Source organism: Megalobrama amblycephala, linkage group LG22, assembly GCF_018812025.1.
Source record: "Megalobrama amblycephala isolate DHTTF-2021 linkage group LG22, ASM1881202v1, whole genome shotgun sequence".
Classification (NCBI taxonomy): domain Eukaryota; kingdom Metazoa; phylum Chordata; class Actinopteri; order Cypriniformes; family Xenocyprididae; genus Megalobrama; species Megalobrama amblycephala.
In genome coordinates this window covers 8222598-8240968 of record NC_063065.1, presented here as the reverse complement: position 1 = coordinate 8240968, position 18371 = coordinate 8222598, and the positions used below count along the sequence as shown (strand labels likewise).

The following is an 18371-nucleotide window of genomic DNA, read 5'->3' as shown; positions in this document are numbered from 1 at the left end:
GCTAGGACCCACTCAGGCCACAGGTTGATCAGACCCACTGGCCTCTCTGACACCTCTTCCCGCAGCTACCCAATCTACCAAGTGGTCTCCCATCCAGATATAGGCTGGGCTCAACCCTGCTTAGCTTCAGTGGGTGTGCAGGTGAAAGCTTCAGGTTGAAGGCTGCAGGGCTTCTCTAACATCTTTCTAACAATAGACCATCTTACATAGAAATACAAACCTCAACAATGGTGACATGCTTCATACCACAATGCATTTTATTTTTCTGTTTTGGACAGAAACAAGATTTTTTTTTTCTTATCCCACTGTCAGATAATTTTGCTCGTTTTTACTTCATTTTGATTTTTTAGATATTTAGACTGGAAACAAGGCAAAACACTAAACAAGAAAAGCATTTTCAGTGCAATACATTTACATTACAAACTCTGTCACTGCAATATGAGATCATGAAATACTGCAGAGATCAGTTAGATTAAAAAAAAACACAGAAAAAAAAATAAAAAATCAAAGATGACACACAAAGACATCAAGAATCAGCACATCTCAACAATGGTGGCAATCAAAAATGTCATGCCGCAATGCATACTGGGAACAATAGTACAAAACTCCCAGCATGCATCACAGCATGAACAAATTATGCAGCTAAATTATCCTATTTTTTTCTTTAATTCTAACTATTTGCTTTTAATTTTGCTCTGGTTTTTGTTTTGTCTTTTAGTCGCTTAATTTGATGTCCAGAGTTGATCTGATTATCTGAATATTTTCTTGTCACCATTGTTGAGATTCATATGCTGATTGCTCATATCTGTGTTTGTCAACTCATTATATCTGTTTGCTCATAATTTTTATCATCAGTTTTCTTTTAATGGCTTCTGAAATACAATGTGGTTTATGTTGCAGTAAAACAGGGATTGTAATATAAATGTATTAATGGCAAAATGCTTAAATAGAAATGACAGTGATTCATCACAATGATTCTAAAATCACCAATAGCTAAAAAACATCATCTGATTTCATTTCAGCTTTCTTTGTTACTGCAAAGGTATTTGATAAACACACTATCAGAGCAGCTAGAGAAGACACTCATTTTATAAGAGTTTAGAGACCAACTAATGGAAACACTAAGGCTATGGCTGTCAGTGTTTCTGTTTGTCTTTTTTTCCTGTTCTCTTCTTTCTTTCAGTGATTCTGCTTGCTAACAGGTTTGTTAATGCTAAGATGATTATATAAATAATTTATAAAGATTTTGTGGATCAGATAAGGTCCAGTTCTGGTTTATTTCTTTGCTCTTGGCTGACATGTGGCATTGCTATGGCCTGCTTGTGGCTCAGATCTGGCAAACAGGAGTCTGCCCAAGTGCAATCATTCCAAGTGCAACCATTTGTGTTTATAAAGCATATACAGTTGCATTTTTTTTCTGAAAATGATCAATCGTTTCACTAGAAAAGACCCTTATTCCTCATCTGGTATCATTTAAAGCCCTTTGAAGCTGCACTGAAACTGTAATTTTGACCTTCAACTGTTTGGAGTCCATTGAACTCCATTATAAGGAGAAAAATCCTGGAATGTTTTTATCAAAAACCTTAATTTCTTTTTGACTGAAGAAAGAAAGACATGGACATCTTGGATGACATGGGGGTGAGTAAATTATCAGGAAAATTTATCAGGAACAACCATCACAAAACAAACAAACAGTCGTGGATCATACAGGTAACCACACAGTATTAAGAATCAATGGTATGTAAACTTTTGAACAGGGTCATTTTTATGAATTCAGCTATTTTTTTGTCTTGTGGACTTTATGTAAACATCTGTTATGTGAAATAGTTTATTCAGGACAGTACTGAATAAAAAATAACATGCAATTTTCATTATCCTTATTTTGTAAAAATGATTAACATTTTTGCATATTCTGCAAGCAGTATATAAACTTTTGAGCTCAACTGTATCATTGATATGGTGCCTCTGTTTCTATTTCGCAGCTCTAAGATGAGGGGGTCGTATGGTAACTGATCTTCTCCTCCTTTCTGGCCATTGAATACTTTGTCCTGAGCAGGGAGTTGAACTTGATGAAGTTGCTGACGATTATGGGCACAGGCAGGATGATGAGCAGAACCCCGACCATTGCACAGAGAATGGCTACACACCTGCCTGTAACTGTTACGGGATACATGTCTCCATAACCCACAGTGGTCAGTGTGACCACTGCCCACCAACAACTGGAGGGAATGTCAGTAAACGAAGAGTCAATATAATTGAATTCTGCGTAATAAGCCATGGTACCGAAGATGAGCGTGCAGCTGAAGAGTATAAGAGGAACCGTGCAGAGAGCCGTCGCACTGGCGCGGAGCGTGTGTTTGAGAACTCTCACACCGAACACATGCTGCATCAGACTGAAGACGTGAAGGACACGTATGCATCGCATCACATGCAGAAAGCCCAATGCTTTGGCGCAGTATGTCCCTGAACACCACCGGAAGAACCAGGGGAACAGGGCAAGCAAGTCGACGATGTTCATAACGTTCATGAAGAAGCGCGGTTTGCTCGGGCAGCTGACTGCACGCATCACAAACTCAAACACAAACCATATCAAACAGACTGACTCCACCGCATCCAGAACTCTAGGTAGTACAGAAACATTCTCGATGAAATTCTCACTTGAGTTGTCTGCCGATACCACATACATTTGCTGAGGATTTATAGCCAGATGTGTCTGCAGAGAGAATGCAGTGATAGAGAGCAGGATGAAGAACAGAGATACGACCGCAACAACCTGGAGAAACAGAAACATTAAGAATGAGAAAGGAGCCACCCATATGAAGAACAGCAATAGCAAGCACTGATTTAGGGTTTTGCAAAAACTGCATAAACATAAAGACACTTATGATACCTTGGCTCTAACGGATGAAAGCGGGTTGTCAAAGAGAGCCCATATCTTCAGCTGCCAAGCTTTATGGCTGGATTGTTCATTCTCCATCACTGAAGGGTCAATCTGAGCCGAAGCCTCTACAGCATCTTTGTTCTGTCGAAATGCCGCCCAACAGCAGGGCTCCACATCTGTGCCGCTGATACCCCAGAAATCAAACTCCTCTTCCAGCAACACACCGCACAAGTTGGTGGGCAGTGCAGCTTCCCGCTTCTATAATACTGCAGCACGTGAGTGAAGACTTCAGGGTGGCGATCAAAAAACAGCTCTGAAGGAGGCTTCTCAGTGTCCACCAGCTGGGCAAGGCGGGAGCCCGGAAGGGTCATTAGGGTGCTCTTGTGGGTCTCATGTTTTACCCCACCGACATTTATCACTATTTTTTCACTACTGCCCTCAGAAGCTCCCAGTGAGAAAACACCCACAGAACTCATCATAGTGTAAGAGCTCAGTGCTGCTATTCTGGCAGCTGTTTTTCTATGATACAAATGAAAAGTTTATCATTACGATATCATCAGTATTCAATAGTGGAAATACAACATTATCATTTGTTCATTTAGCACCACAAATACAAAAATCTATATTTAGTTACATTGAATAATTTACAATATCCAAATGTTCATTTCAAAGAAACTTCTTTAAAATTCTGATTCAACAATTTGTTAATATAACTCAAAAATAAAACAGAAATCACCACATTTTTTCCATATACAAGCAGAAGTTATTAATCCAAGAGAAAAAAATACAAAAAATAATACAAATGTTACACATTACGTTTTATTTAAAGATTTTTTTTGTAGTTTTATTCATTAAAAAATAAATTGCAATGCAATCATCTATCATTTGCATGATAATGACTTAAAGAAGTTGAAAACAAATCAACCACTGTATAAAGACTGACCTTACCTTGTCCAAGGACAGAGTTTGATAACTTTTCACACAGAGATATTCCTAAGAACAGAACTTTTGACTGTGTTTGTGAGCTTGAAACTTGGAGTTGTGAAACACTGACACAATCTTTGCACTTTTATACTTCTTTGCAGTCCAGCCTCCAAAGGTCCCAGAAGACAAGCCACTATTCACAGAAGAATGTATAGACAGAAAAAAGCCATGTGGTGAAAGCCAGCTGTTCCCGAACTTCCTGTCAGCCCACTATAATGTTCTCATCTTAATCACAGTCAATGCTGGTGTAGGAACTAACACATTTTATTCCTCCAGTCGTCTCCTTCCATTTCGCACATGCATTTCTACCTATGATTTCAACACATTTAACTTCTTCTTACTTGTTGTCTCTCCCCAAAACCCGCCTTAACTATGTTTGCCTGCCCCCTAGTGTTTATAATTAACACAACATTAAACATTACACCCACTAATCGGCATTTGCAGCCTGCCTGAAGCATAGAAATGCAGCCTCATTTTGTTAAATCAATATCTGTAGATATTCACTTTGGACAAAGACGCCAGAACTCCAGCTGAAGTAACTCACAAATACAGTTTAAGAAAAAAAAGCCTAATGAACACTAAGGACCTAGTATTATGAAATGAGGACATTCACACTGGCAGAAAAACTGCACTGCTGAAATTACATTTATATGAACTCTATCTCCTGCAGAATGTTGAATAAAACATCTGCTATTGACTAAATGTAATGTAGCTACATATAATGTAAAAGTTTAGCAACAAGAAATATCAGTCAAAATATTGTATTGTATATATTGCGTTGTATTTTTACTAGCCACACATTCCATTTGAGATCCGATTACAAATGCTATGTGCAGTTGTGCATCCCTCCAATAATGTTAGAGCTTAATGGTGAGCTCCAAACTTAAAAACACTGTCAATGGGAACATGATGCTAATTACTTTTCCATATGACATTCCATACATTCTTGGTCTTAACAGAACACAGATGGTTTCTTCCAATGCAACACACACACACACACACACACACACACAATGTAAAATCCAGTAGGAAAACACATTTTATAGTTGTAATAAAGTGAATTTTAAGGCTGCTCTGATATGGCATTTAATGCATATTAATTTGGTCTGAGTTGGCATGTTTTAGTAACATTTTTATGCTGCATCGAAAAAGTCACTTCCTTCACATTTATGATTTATTTACATGCCAAATGATCAACAATGATTAAAAATGATTAAAATCCAAAAAAGGTGGACACCTCAGGACAAAGAGCCAAAATAAATAGAAAGTACATTTAAAAAGGGAGATTTAATTATATCACCTTCACAGTTTACACTTCACTATAAACCTTTGTGCACGTCAATACCGGCAAAACACACAAAAAACATGAATCCATAAATTCATCCTGCATTTTCAGTCACTGAATCTGGTGTTAAAGGGCTAGTTCACCCAAAAATGAAAATTCTGTCATTTATTACTTACTCTCATGCCGTTTGAGGGAGCAATGGACACTTCCTCTCTCAAGATCCATAATAAAGGTACTAAAAACATATTTAAATCGGTTCATGTGAGTACAGTGGTTCAATATTAATATTATAAAGCGACGAAAATATTTTTTGGAGCGCCAAAAAAAACAAAATAACGACTTATTTAGTGATGGCCGATTTCAAAACACTGCTTCATGAAGCATCGGAGCGTAAATGAATCAATGTGTCGAATCATGATTCAGATGCCAACGGCTGAAATCACGTGACTTTGGCGCTCCGAACAGCAGATTCGACACACTGATTCATCTGTGCTCCGATGCTTCCTGAAGCAGTGTTTTGAAATCGGCCATCACTAAATAAGTCGTTATTTTGTTTTTTTGGCGCCCCAAAAATATTTTCGTCGCTTTATAATATTAATATTGAACCACTGTACTCACATGAACCGATTTAAATATGTTTTTAGTACCTTTATTATGGATCTTGAGAGAGGAAGCGTCCATTGCTCCCTATGAAGGCCTCACGGAGCCATCGGATTTCAACTAAAATATCTTAATTTGTGATCTGAAGGTCTTACGTGTGTGGAACGGCATGAGGGTGAGTTATAAATAACAGAATTTTCATTTTTGGGTGAACTAACCCTTTAAAGGATCGGTCAAATCTGCTTGAGAACCAGTAGGTGGCGCAATTGCTCAGTTCTGTTTTCATGTCTTATGCCAGTACCTAATTGCAGTGACTACTGAGTACTCATTCAATCTTGAAAACATTAAACTTTCAATAAACTTTTATAAAGTAAAAAAAAATATTTGTGCATTTTGGCAGTTCATAAAATGCTTAATTTGTCTTTAAACAACGAGATGAGAAATAAAACATATTCTAGTAAGCACTGTAGTCAAATAGCAAACACTTTTATCCAGAGCACCCTACAGCACAATAAAGAGACAGTCGCTGTGAAGGAGGCTGGGATTAGATGCTTTGTTAAAAAATATATTTAATGAACTTCATTGTGCTGTTGTGCCTGCGTATCGGTATCAGTATCAGATTAGTTATCTATGCTACCTAAACACTGCTGGTAAATTTCTCTCATTTATTATACATATAGTAAAAGTCACTCTAGCGCCCTCTAGTGACCTTACACGGAACAGCGTCAGTGGAAATTTCAAACTACTATGTCTGTCCTCTAGTCTAGAAAGCTTCACTCCAAGGCATTCTCTCAACTGCAAATCCAGAAAAGGTCAATTATTTACTTTATTTAATAAATTAAATATACTAAGTCAATTTGCATATATATATATTTTTGCATGTTTATATACTAAGTCAAATTGCATTTAGTGAGTTAAATAAGCCAAATTAGGAAGTTAGTCTCACTTTAATAGTTGGCCATTACTACATTTTATTTAGCCAGGTAAATTTAGGTGTCTCATTCATTCATTGATAATCCAAAAAGCGTCCCAAATTATAGAATTTGTTTTGGGAAAATATTATGTTTATTATGTTAATTTATCGCCATTAATTCAATTTGACTAATCAACGTTTAGTTATTTTTTTCTTAATGTGATTTTTGTTGTTTTACTGGAAAAATAACAAAATCTAATTGTTCAACAAGGACATCTAGTGGCTGTTATGTATATTGCATCAATTTATGACAATTCATAAAGTTAGAACAGCATTTTGTGCAAGATTATTTGAAATGATGAAGGATAAGTTTTAACAAACTCAAGACATGGAAAATACAGACACAGATTTACACCCAAATTTCACAGAATAACAAAACTTGTGCACACTTGATGATATTTGTACAACATAATATTTTTATTTTTCTTTAGTACCATGCAAAATCAATGAAAAGTGCAACGTCTGGCAGCAGGGTGCGGATGCTGTTTTTGTTGTCTGAAAAAGCAATGCTCTGAGTAAACTATGAGATCAATGTGAGCACTGCAGTGTGACAGTAGCAAATCAAAGAAAAAACATCAATGAAAGAGTCTGGAGATGGTCAAACCAAACTAGTATAGTGGACATCTTTACAAGGAATTCATATTCACCAACAAAATCAATCCAAGCATGATAATTATGTTCTAAATCAACATATCGTACACCAAAAATATGCTTTTGTAAAAGGCATCATGTCAGTCCTTGAACATCATAACAGCACATTCAGTAGTGTCAGATGCTGTCACGCCTGCAAAACGTCTGCATTTGCAAATTAAATAATAGAGCATGGTAAATATTCCCTTTGGAGTCAAATAGTATTTTCCTTTGAATCCAGAGGTACAAAGTTTTGCATGAAACCTGTCAAAAACATGCCCTGGTCATATTTGACTCTAAAATCCAAAGAAAAAAAAAAAGTTGCTTAAAGAAAGCATAAAAATCAAATTTTGCATAAAGAGAATGAAGAACCAGTAAGATTGTTTTTGCAATGCAATGATGTTTTAACATGTTTTACTGCCAAATTATTTGTAATGCAAGAAAAATCTCATTCTCATCATATTTAATGATGTATTATGAAATGTATGAAATATATAATGATATTATTAAAATTGTAAAGTATATACATGAAGCTAATATCCATTACTACTACCTTTAATTTAGGCTGATGTAAATAAAAGTGTTGTATTACAATAAACATAATGTCACAATGTCAGAAATATGTCAGATGTTCATTTTCTTCATGCAAAACATACTGCATTTTTATTTTGGGGATTTTAAAGTTAAATGTGACCTGGTGACATTCACCCGTTTCTGGACTGTTCTAATGAATTAAAATTTAAAATGTATGTCTTTAAAAATGAATAAACTGCAACAAAGTACACATACCTATTAAAATGAACTTAGTCTACTAAGCTAAGGCAGTGTATTTGTGTATCAAAGACTATGACAAAGTCTCAAATTGTTCCACTCTCAAAGAGAAACAAGCTACAACACAATCCTAGTATTTTATATACTTTAAAAGACCATCAGGTCAGGGTATTCTGCGCTTAATGTACAATAAAAGATGTTGTTTGTAAAGATAGCAGCTTCAGTAAAGTCCACCCCCACTTTGCCTAACAGATATTTCAATACAGTACAAGTTTTGAACAGATACACACGAAAACAAACCAAACTCAACACATAAACACCAAGTAAATGAAATAGTCTCGTAATCATTGGGTTTATGGCACTGGCGGTGTTGTAGACAGTTCCATTATTTGTCATTTCCAAAGTCAGTTCACAGTATTGTCTTAAAACATTTTGTAGATTCTAAAAATATATTTCTATATTTATAGATTGGGTTGTGTACCACAGTATTGTTATAAGTTGATGCTTTTCAGAAGTGTCGTATGTTCCAGCTCAGGTCTGGTTGCACAGTGCTTCAGAGTCGCTCCGTCTCCCTGTGATGACAGACAAAGACAAAGAAAAACATTCATTTGAACCATCAAACACCGTTGTATTGCATCTGTCACAGCGCAACTGACGAATACTTACCATTGCTTATTTAGACGCAGCTATTCTTGTAAGGTCACCTGAAAAAAAAAAAAAACAGCATTGAGGAAAGTTTAAAATTCACCGGCTTTCCGTACCATGCTAAAATGACCTGAACATCCAAAAAAATGGCGTGGTAATAGCTGAGGTACGTTGCATGCAGCCTGATGAAGACCTTGTTTGGTCGAAATGTCAACTTTTATGGGAACAGATACAGCAGTTTGTCGTGTTTTTCACTTTTTTCGTTGCATGCAGGCAGCACCCATGGCAAAACTCGTACAGATGCAGATAAAATGAACATCATCTCGGCCCTCAAGAACAGGTGCCTGGAAACAGCCTGAGGATATATTCATTACAATGAAATATCCATTTGCTTTAATGGATATTTCACTTCTATTTCATCTAATTTCTATAGCAATTAAAAAGAAATCAAATTTGATATATGATGCAGCGTACTCATGATACACCATTGGCATATTTCCCAGAATATCCATCCAAAGTTTGATACTTAAAAATGGCTTTGGGGCTGATAACAATATTGATGTGAATACAGAAGCATATGAGGCATTATTTATCTTTTTCTATCTTAAATATAAACCACTTGTTGCATCCATGCAATGTTATTTAATTTAAAGGTGCCCTAGAATGTTTTTTCACAAGATGTAATATAAGTCTAAGGTGTCCCCTGAATGTGTCTTTCAGCTCAAAATACCCCATAGATTTTTTTTTAATTAATTTTTTTAACTGCCTATTTTGTGGCATCATTAAATATGCGCCGACTCAGGCTGCGGCCCCTTTAATTCTCGTGCTCCACGCCCCCGAGTTCGCAACTATAAAACAGTGCATAAACAAAGTTCACACAGATAATATAACCCTCAAATGGATCTTTAAGATGTTCGTCATGCATACTGCATGCTTGCTTACCTAGTCTGATGATTCAGCTGTGCACAGATCCAGATGTTAATACTGGCTGCCCTTGTCTAACGCCTTGAACATGGGCTGGCATATGCAAATATTGGGGGCGTACATATTAATGATCCCGACTGTTACGTAACAGTCAGTGTTATGTTGAGATTCGCCTGTTCTTCTGAGGTCTTTTAAACAAATGAGATTTATATAAGAAGGAGGAAACAATGGAGTTTGAGACTCACTGTATGTCATTTCCATGTACTGAACTCTTGTTATTCAACTATGCTGAGGTAAATTCAATTTTCAATTCTAGGGCACCTTTAAGGCAAAATCAATGTTGCCAAATTACACTACCGTTCAAAAGTTTGGAGTCAGTAATATTTTTAAATGTTTTTGAATGAAGTCTCTTCTGCTCACCAAAGCTGCATTTATTTGATCAAAAATTGTGAAATAGTATTACAATTTAACTTAAATATTTTCTATTTTAATGTATTTTAATATGTAATTTATTCATGTGATGCAAAGTGAATTTTCAGCATCATTACTCCAGTCTTCAGTGTCACATGATCCTTTAGAAATCATTCTAATATGCTGATTTGCTGCTCAAGAAACATTTCTGATTATTATCAGTGATGAAAACTTTTTTGCTGCTTAATATTTTTGTGGAAACTGTAACACATTTCCAACATTCTATCTTATTCTTAAATCAATGCCAATTGACCTTTCACTGGGAGTTTGATTGACAGGCGATCTAACCAACCATAACGCAGAATACGCCATTTTGTCCAACAAAGCAGTCAGGGGAGTTAGTAGATTAACATTGGTGGACTTGAACTTGAAAAATGACGTGTATCGACGTCTTTCTGCATTTGAAACAACATTCCTTCTGATGTTCATTCGTGTTTATTTGATGCTATAAATGAACTAGTAGGAAGAGATGATCGATTCACGAGCCGCTTGAGCTGAGGCGCTACAGCAATCTGTCACGACACATTAAAGAGCCACAAAACAGTTTTTATTGTTTAACTTTCTTTAAAAATTACAAATTTTGAGACTTTGCTTCATATCAAAGTAACCTGCTCTGTTACTTTGATATAACGCGTTTTCAGTGTCCTTCACAATGTATTTTTCACTGCGTGAGAACATGATGGCTTGTTAGACGTACTAGTAACTGTAACTAAAGGGGGCGGGTCTTTGCGAACGGCCAATTCTGTGAATAGTTACTGTTTAACAGCACAATAATGCAAAGATTATAAATATAAGAGTAAAACAGAGACTGATGATGGTTGGTTCAGTAATTTGGCACGAAAAACATTTCACATGCAGAACTCTTACTGCTGCATTTCTGCTTTTACTTTGAAATCCTCTATAAAAAGGTCTTTGTAGGCTTCCATATGTTCAAGTATCTCACCAGGACATTCTTGTCCTGTTCCTGTGTAAGTCTGAGGCGTTCCTCCATCTTTAGCTCTCTGTTCAGCTGCTTTTCCAGATCATGTCCATAGAAATCCCCAGGCTCCATCTTACCTGCTGCCCTATGAGACCAGAAACACTGTGAGCACAAGCCCAGGAGATCCTGACAACATGTGATCACCCACTTTAGCAGGTGAAAACAGCAGGTGATTTAGCAAAATTTCTTTGTTACCCTGATCTTGAAGCGCTCCGTCCGTGGAGAACGTCTGCCATTGGGAATGTGAGGTCAGAGATGCTGTCTGTTTCACTCCCAGCCTCTAAACATCATCACAGGCAAAGTTTAAACAACTTTTTCTATCATTGGTTGGGATGAGACTGATCAGGAAATAGTCTGTGTATGACGCAACATTACCTGAGTTCAGTTCTTTTACCAATGAAGACATTGTGTTGGTTATGGAGTCTGCAGCTACCAGGAGATCATTTCTTAAATTCCTTCTGGAGCCTTCAAAAAATAATCATATTAAATCATATTAAATATATATATATATTTTGCTGCATAATTCATGTAACTCTTTTTAAACTATGTATTTAACCAAGGATATTCCTGTAATATCTATCTGCATTATCACTTTGTTTTAATTGGCTGAACTGATTGGCTGAAATCATTTTAAAATGCAACATGTTTGTTACCCTGAGCGAAGGCCTGCTGCACCTCTCCTCCCAGGCCCATCAGCGAGTCCTGAGGTGTCTGACTGGGTGTGGTATTGCCAGATGTTGATTGGACGGGCATGGGGATGGGTGTGGTATTGCCGGATACTGATTGGATGGATGTGTTGTACGTGTGGCTGGGGGAGGAGCGAGGGGAGGAGCCAGGGCCTTGGTTCTAGGGAACAAAATGAGATTATATGATTGTAAAATAAAAATCAAAACTGCTTAATCCAGTGTTGTTATTGTTAACTAAAACTAAAACAGGTTTTTAAAGACCCTTTTAAGAACAAGTAAATAAAATTTAAGGAATAAATCAAAGGGAATAATCCGTCAATATGTTCTCTAAATGTAAATGTCTAAGGAGAAACACAATGAGTTGTATTAGCAACACTTCAAAGTTTAAAAGTACAACTTCCTACAGATATCCATTACTTTTTAATTAATTTTATAAAAAAAAGTAGCTTGGATCACTCTGCTTTTAACCATGTATATGGACATACCTTCTGATCACACTGCAAAAAATCAATGTTCTTCAGTATCTCTGTCTTGTTTTCCAGTGCAAATGTATAAAATAAAGACGCATTTACTGGAGATGCACAGTTATATAAAATATGGAGTCCTGTTTTCTGCAAAATTGATCAAAATGAAGTGAGTTTATGATTAAACAAGAACAAATATCTGCCAACGAGCTCAGAAAAATCAGCTTAATTGAAAGGGTAGTTTTCGTAACTCATTGACAAACATTTGCTATCATTTTAAGCATAAACTCACTTCATTTTGTTCAGTTTTTCAAGACTTCATTTTACATTTGCACCTCAAGTAAGAAGTTTACATATATGTATAAGAAAACAGGACTAAATACGGAAGATATTCATTTTTTTGCATGCAACATTTAATGCCATGACTATGAAATTAAGACTTTCTGCTCTGAGACATTAAGACCTTTTTAAGGTTTTTGTTAACTGACATAAAGGTAAAATATTAGATAAAACTTAAAAAAAAAAAAACTTAAAAAAATGTTACCATGGCAACTAACTAAATAAAAAAAAGTTGAAGTATTACAATTGCTAAAACTAAAACTGAAATAAACGTAAATTAAAGCTAAATAGAAATAATTAAAAATAATAATAAAATGACAAGGCACATAAAATTATTAAAACTTAAAATTAAAATGAAAACTGACATTTTAAAAAAGAAAAGCTAAATAAAATAATAATACATACTATAATAGCATATAAACAATACTAAAATAACAAAAACGCTAGTGGTGCAACGGATCATCATTGATCCGTGATCCGTTCGGATCAATATCTTCGGTTCGGCACACACGTGATCCGCGGATTGATTTATGAAAAAAAAAAGTTGTGCGCATATTCAGTCCACACACAGCGTGGTCATGGCGAGCGGAGGAACGGAGGAGCTTGAATGCCCCGCGTCATTTAAATCCCCTGTATGGGAGCATTTTGGCTTCCCTGTCAAATATAATGATGAAGGAAAGAGGTTAGTGGATAAAACCGTGACGGTGTGTAGGCACTGTGGCACAAGAAAGCCATATGACAGTGGAAACACATCAAGCATGGCCACGCATTTGAAGCGACATCACACCGGTGTTTCACTGACAGGAGTGAAAACGAAGGCTGCTCAACAACCGCTTATCACCGCGGCATTTAAGCAGCCCCTTGCTGCACAATCAGACCGGGCTAAAGCCATCACAAACGCTATCGGTGTGTTTATAGGTGCAGACATGAGGCCATATTCGGTTGTGCAAAACGAGGGCTTTAAACACATGCTGAAAGTGCTTGAGCCACGTTACGACATCCCGTCGCGCACCCACTTCAGCGAAAAGATTGTGCCAGATCTTTATGAGCAGGAGAAGAAAAAAGTTGTGGATGAACTATCCCGAGCATCCTCTGTTGCGCTCACGACAGACGGGTGGACGTCCAGGGGAACGGAGAGCTATGTGACGATAACCGCTCACTTCATCACAGCAGACTGGGAGATGAGAAGTCCGGTGCTGCAGACACGCCCGCTCTACGAGAGTCACACAGGCACTCATCTTGCGCAGGTACTGACACAAGCAGTGGAGGAATGGAAGATAAAGAGGCCCAGTACTAATATCCCAGTCACAACTGATAATGCCAAAAATCAAATAAATGCAGTGAATGAGGCAGGACTGGGCCCACAGATAGGGTGCTTTGCACATGCAGTGAATTTGGCATCACAGAAGGGAATCTCAGTCAATAGGATGGACCGCCTCCTTGGGAGGATCAGGAAGGTGGTTTCCTACTTCCACCGAAGCACAACAGCTGCTCATGTGCTTAAGACAAAGCAAGAAATGCTAAAGCTGCCTACTCATAAGCTCATACATGATGTCCCAACAAGGTGGAACTCCACTTATGATATGTTGGAGCGTTATCTGGAGCAGCAGGCAGCTATATACTCTGCATTGACCGACAAGACCCTGAAGAAAAATGTCAAAGACATCATCACCCTGTCTGATGATGATGTGAGAGTGGCAGAGGAGGTCCTCCAGGTGCTTAAACCCCTCAAAACTGTTACATCTCTGCTGAGCACTGAAACTTCACCATCCGTGTCAATGATCCTGCCGCTGAAAACAAGGATTCTACAATCCATGGCTCCAAGTGTGGAAGACAGCACCATCACTCGAGATGTCAAACTGCCATTAGAGAGGACCTGAAGCCCAGATACACTTCACCCCCTACTCTACAGGACTACCTTCACAGATCTACTGCCCTGGATCCGAGGTTCAAGTCCCTGTCTCACATGGACCCTGCCCTACGCCAGAGGACATACAGTGACCTCACCACTGAGATTGTGAGCAGTCTGGGCACTGAAGACTGTGATGAGGTAAAGAAAAATAATATTCTTTAAAAATGATAAATTTAAATCTAAATAATTTTTTTATTTTCAGTATGGCTTTTATTAAATGTTATTGCCACATTTTCATGTCTATGAAACATGAAAATAAATAATAGGTTTAATTAATCAACTAATTTCTTTTCTGCAGGGTCAAGCTGCAGAGCCAACAGGAGCAAACTTGGACACATCTCCTCCACAAAAGAAGTCGGCGATTGCAGAGCTTTTTGGAGAGACCTTTTCCAGCAAAGACATGGACAGCAAGACTCCTGCTGACATCATCAAAGAGGAGGTGGCATCCTACCTGGCAGCAAGCGGCATTACAGTGGATGGTGATCCACTGACATGGTGGAAAAGCAATGAGTGTAAATACCCTCATATTGCCAAGATGGCAAGATGCTATCTCGCTGTGCCAGGCTCTTCAGTTCCTTCCGAGAGAGTGTTCTCAACAGCAGGGGACATAGTGACTGCAAAGAGGTCCACACTCTCCCCAGACAATGTAGACATCCTTGTCTTTTTGAAAAAGAATTTGAAATTATAAGCTCAGGTATGCATTGCTTTCTTTCTTTTATTCTTCTTTGATGATGTGGACATAGGCTTTATTTCACTATCCATGTTTAAAGGAAGGAGATATGCCTTTTTATGTTGCACTTTAAGTTGTTTTTCATTAATTATGTTAAAAAGAAGATATTATGCCTTGTGCACTTTAAGTTGATTTTATATATTTTAATTTAATAATTTAAAAGTGTTAATAAACAAAAAGACAAAACTTATGTTTATTTGTCTTGTCTTTTTTTTGCTGATCCGAAAAATGATCCGATCCGTGACTCTGATCCGAGAAACGATCCGAACCGTGAGTTTTTTGATCCGTTGCACCCCTAAAAAACGCTACAATATTAGGTGCCCATAGTTTCTGAATAAGTGTCAAAACATATCATAAATATAATAAATTTTTTTAAGAGCAATATGAAGTCCTTTTGCAAGTAAATGGTTTACTGAGTAAATTGTTACAGTTTGTGTTCTGGGTGGTTGCTAGAGTATTGCTATTGTCACTGATGGTCAAAAGAGTAAACCCCTAACTCTCAGGTGCCCATATGGGATTCCCTCCCGAATCATTCATGTCTATAGCACAGACAATAAGGGACTTTGAGTTAAACATGAAAGTGTATTATTATTATTATTTATTATAGGGTTAGAAGTTTGTTCAAAAACATATAAAGAAGAATTAGAGTATGTGACTGACATGCCAAAATGTAGTCAGTCTGAATAACAGCATGCGTTAACTTTGTTTTGCGCAATGCTAAATGAACAAATGTAAGTTCTGGATGCCAAAGACACAACCAACACAACACATTTCTTATAGTAGTTTAACATTAGGGAGAACAAACACACACCATACAGTTAATCTCAAGTCTCAAACGAAGTAGATTAATGCACAGTTCTGTTACTCTGAGACTTACAGCTCTTTTTAGCTCTTCTTCCTGTAGATGGAGCAGTTCAGCTCATTAACAGGGATCTCCACATTCTAAATGTAACTTTTTAAAATTGTGCAATCATCAGTTGTTTATGTGGGTGAGAGAACTTTTCTACCTTTAACAGAAGCATGAGCTGTTCTAGTTGGACCATAAGTTCTCGACGGCTCTCCTGAAGGGCCGACATCCTCTGCTCTAACTCCTCCTTCCTCTGCCTGAGACAAAGAAAGAAAGCCACAAGGTTATCGATATAACTTTGGCATGAACTAAAAACGAATTTTGCAACAATAAACATCCCGAGTGTTGTTTATTTGCATGTGCTCTCTGTGCTGTTTACCACCACATTCACTAAGTAAATCATGCAAATTGCGTAAACACACCCACAAAATCAGTGCCGAACACAGTGTGCATGGTGTAATGCCTGGTAAAACACTCAATCACACCAAGGGCAATAATTATAATGATAATAATAAATATCTGGTTCTAAAAATCATTCTAAATATAAAAGAATAGCAGAGTTCACACCACAACTATAACGATAACGGCACAGAGAAACAATATCGTTGGAATCACTTCCAGCTGATGAATGATTAAAACATTGACAGCCAATCAGAATCCATCCTGCTTTAAAGAGCTCGAGCATTTAAAGGAACAGACAACAAAACTGCAGCGAGCTCTTAGAATAAACAATGATATAGTCAGCTGGTGTGGACGCTAATATAGTTATTGTTATAGTCCGAGCTTGACATTAACTTTTTTGCTCACCAGCCACTGTGGCTAGTGGTTTTCTACGGAAGAGGATTAGGGCCAAGCAATAATAAAAAAAATAAAACCATCTCGAGATTAAAGTTGTTAAATTTCGAGAAAAAAGTCGAGATAAAATGTTGAGAATAAAGTCGTTAAATTACGAGAAAAAAATAGTTAAATTTCGAGAACAAATTCGTTAAATTACGACTTTTTTCTCGTAATTTAATGACTTTATTCTCATAATTTAATGAGTTTATTCTCATAATTTAATGAGTTTATTCTCAACATTTTATCTCGACGTTTTTCTCGAAATTTAACGACATAATTTATAATTTAACGAATTTGTTCTCATAATTTAACAACTTTTTTCTCTTAATTTAATGAGTTTATTCTCAACATTTTATCTCGACTTTTTTCTCGTAATTTAATGACTTTTTTCTCATAATTTAACGAGTTTATTCTCAACATTTTATCTCGACTTTTTTCTCGTAATTTAATGACTTTTTTCTCATAATTTAACGAGTTTATTCTCAACATTTTATATCGACTTTTTTCTCGAAATTTAACAACATAATTTATAATTTAACAAATTTGTTCTCGTAATTTAATGACTTTTTTCTCGTAATTTAATGAGTTTATTCTCAACATTTTATCTCGACTTTTTTCTCGAAATTTAACGACATAATTTATAATTTAATGAATTTGTTCTCGTAATTTAATGACTTTTTTCTCGTAATTTAATGAGTTTATTCTCAACATTTTATCTCGACTTTTTTCTCGAAATTTAACGACATAATTTATAATTTAACGAATTTGTTCTCGTAATTTAATGACTTTTTTCTCGTAATTTAATGAGTTTATTCTCAACATTTTATCTCGACTTTTTTCTCGAAATTTAACAACATAATTTATAATTTAACGAATTTGTTCCCGTAATTTAACGACTTTTTTTCTCATAATTTAATGAGTTTATTCTCAACATTTTATCTCGACTTTTTTTCTCGAAATTTAACGACTTTTTTCTCGTAATTTAATGAGTTTATTCTCAACATTTTATCTCGACTTTTTTCTCGAAATTTAACGACATAATTTATAATTTAACGAATTTGTTCTCGTAATTTAACGACTTTTTTCTCGTAATTTAATGAGTTTATTCTCAACATTTTATCTCGACTTTTTTCTCGTAATTTAATGACTTTTTTCTCATAATTTAACGAGTTTATTCTCAACATTTTATCTCGACTTTTTTCTCGAAATTTAACAACATAATTTATAATTTAACGAATTTGTTCTCGTAATTTAATGACTTTTTTCTCGTAATTTAATGAGTTTATTCTCAACATTTTATCTCGACTTTTTTCTCGAAATTTAACGACATAATTTATAATTTAACGAATTTGTTCTCGTAATTTAACGACTTTTTTCTCATAATTTAATGAGTTTATTCTCAACATTTTATCT

General features: G+C 36.2%; 1 protein-coding gene and 1 pseudogene across 8 annotated transcripts in view; both read right to left on the bottom strand.

The window, feature by feature from the left end:
• Positions 1-1795: 1795 nt before the first annotated feature.
• On the bottom strand, positions 1796-3496 carry LOC125258436 (annotated as a pseudogene).
• Positions 3497-7116: 3620 nt separating this feature from the next.
• Positions 7117-18371, bottom strand: part of dtna (dystrobrevin, alpha) — a 29413-nt gene continuing 18158 nt past the window's right edge. For 5 of the 8 annotated variants that reach the window (XM_048174132.1, XM_048174130.1, XM_048174136.1 and 2 more), the window contains 8 exons: positions 16282-16378; positions 16152-16172; positions 11797-11989; positions 11519-11608; positions 11339-11423; positions 11108-11228; positions 8791-8828; positions 7117-8696 (listed from right to left, as the gene is read on the bottom strand). In XM_048174132.1, the coding sequence (XP_048030089.1) occupies positions 8811-8828; positions 11108-11228; positions 11339-11423; positions 11519-11608; positions 11797-11989; positions 16152-16172; positions 16282-16378 (625 nt within the window). In that variant the 3' untranslated portion in view covers positions 7117-8696; positions 8791-8810. The remainder of the gene's footprint in view (positions 8697-8790; positions 8829-11107; positions 11229-11338; positions 11424-11518; positions 11609-11796; positions 11990-16151; positions 16173-16281; positions 16379-18371) is intronic. The other 3 variants (XM_048174134.1, XM_048174137.1, XM_048174133.1) reach the window with 1 other exon arrangement.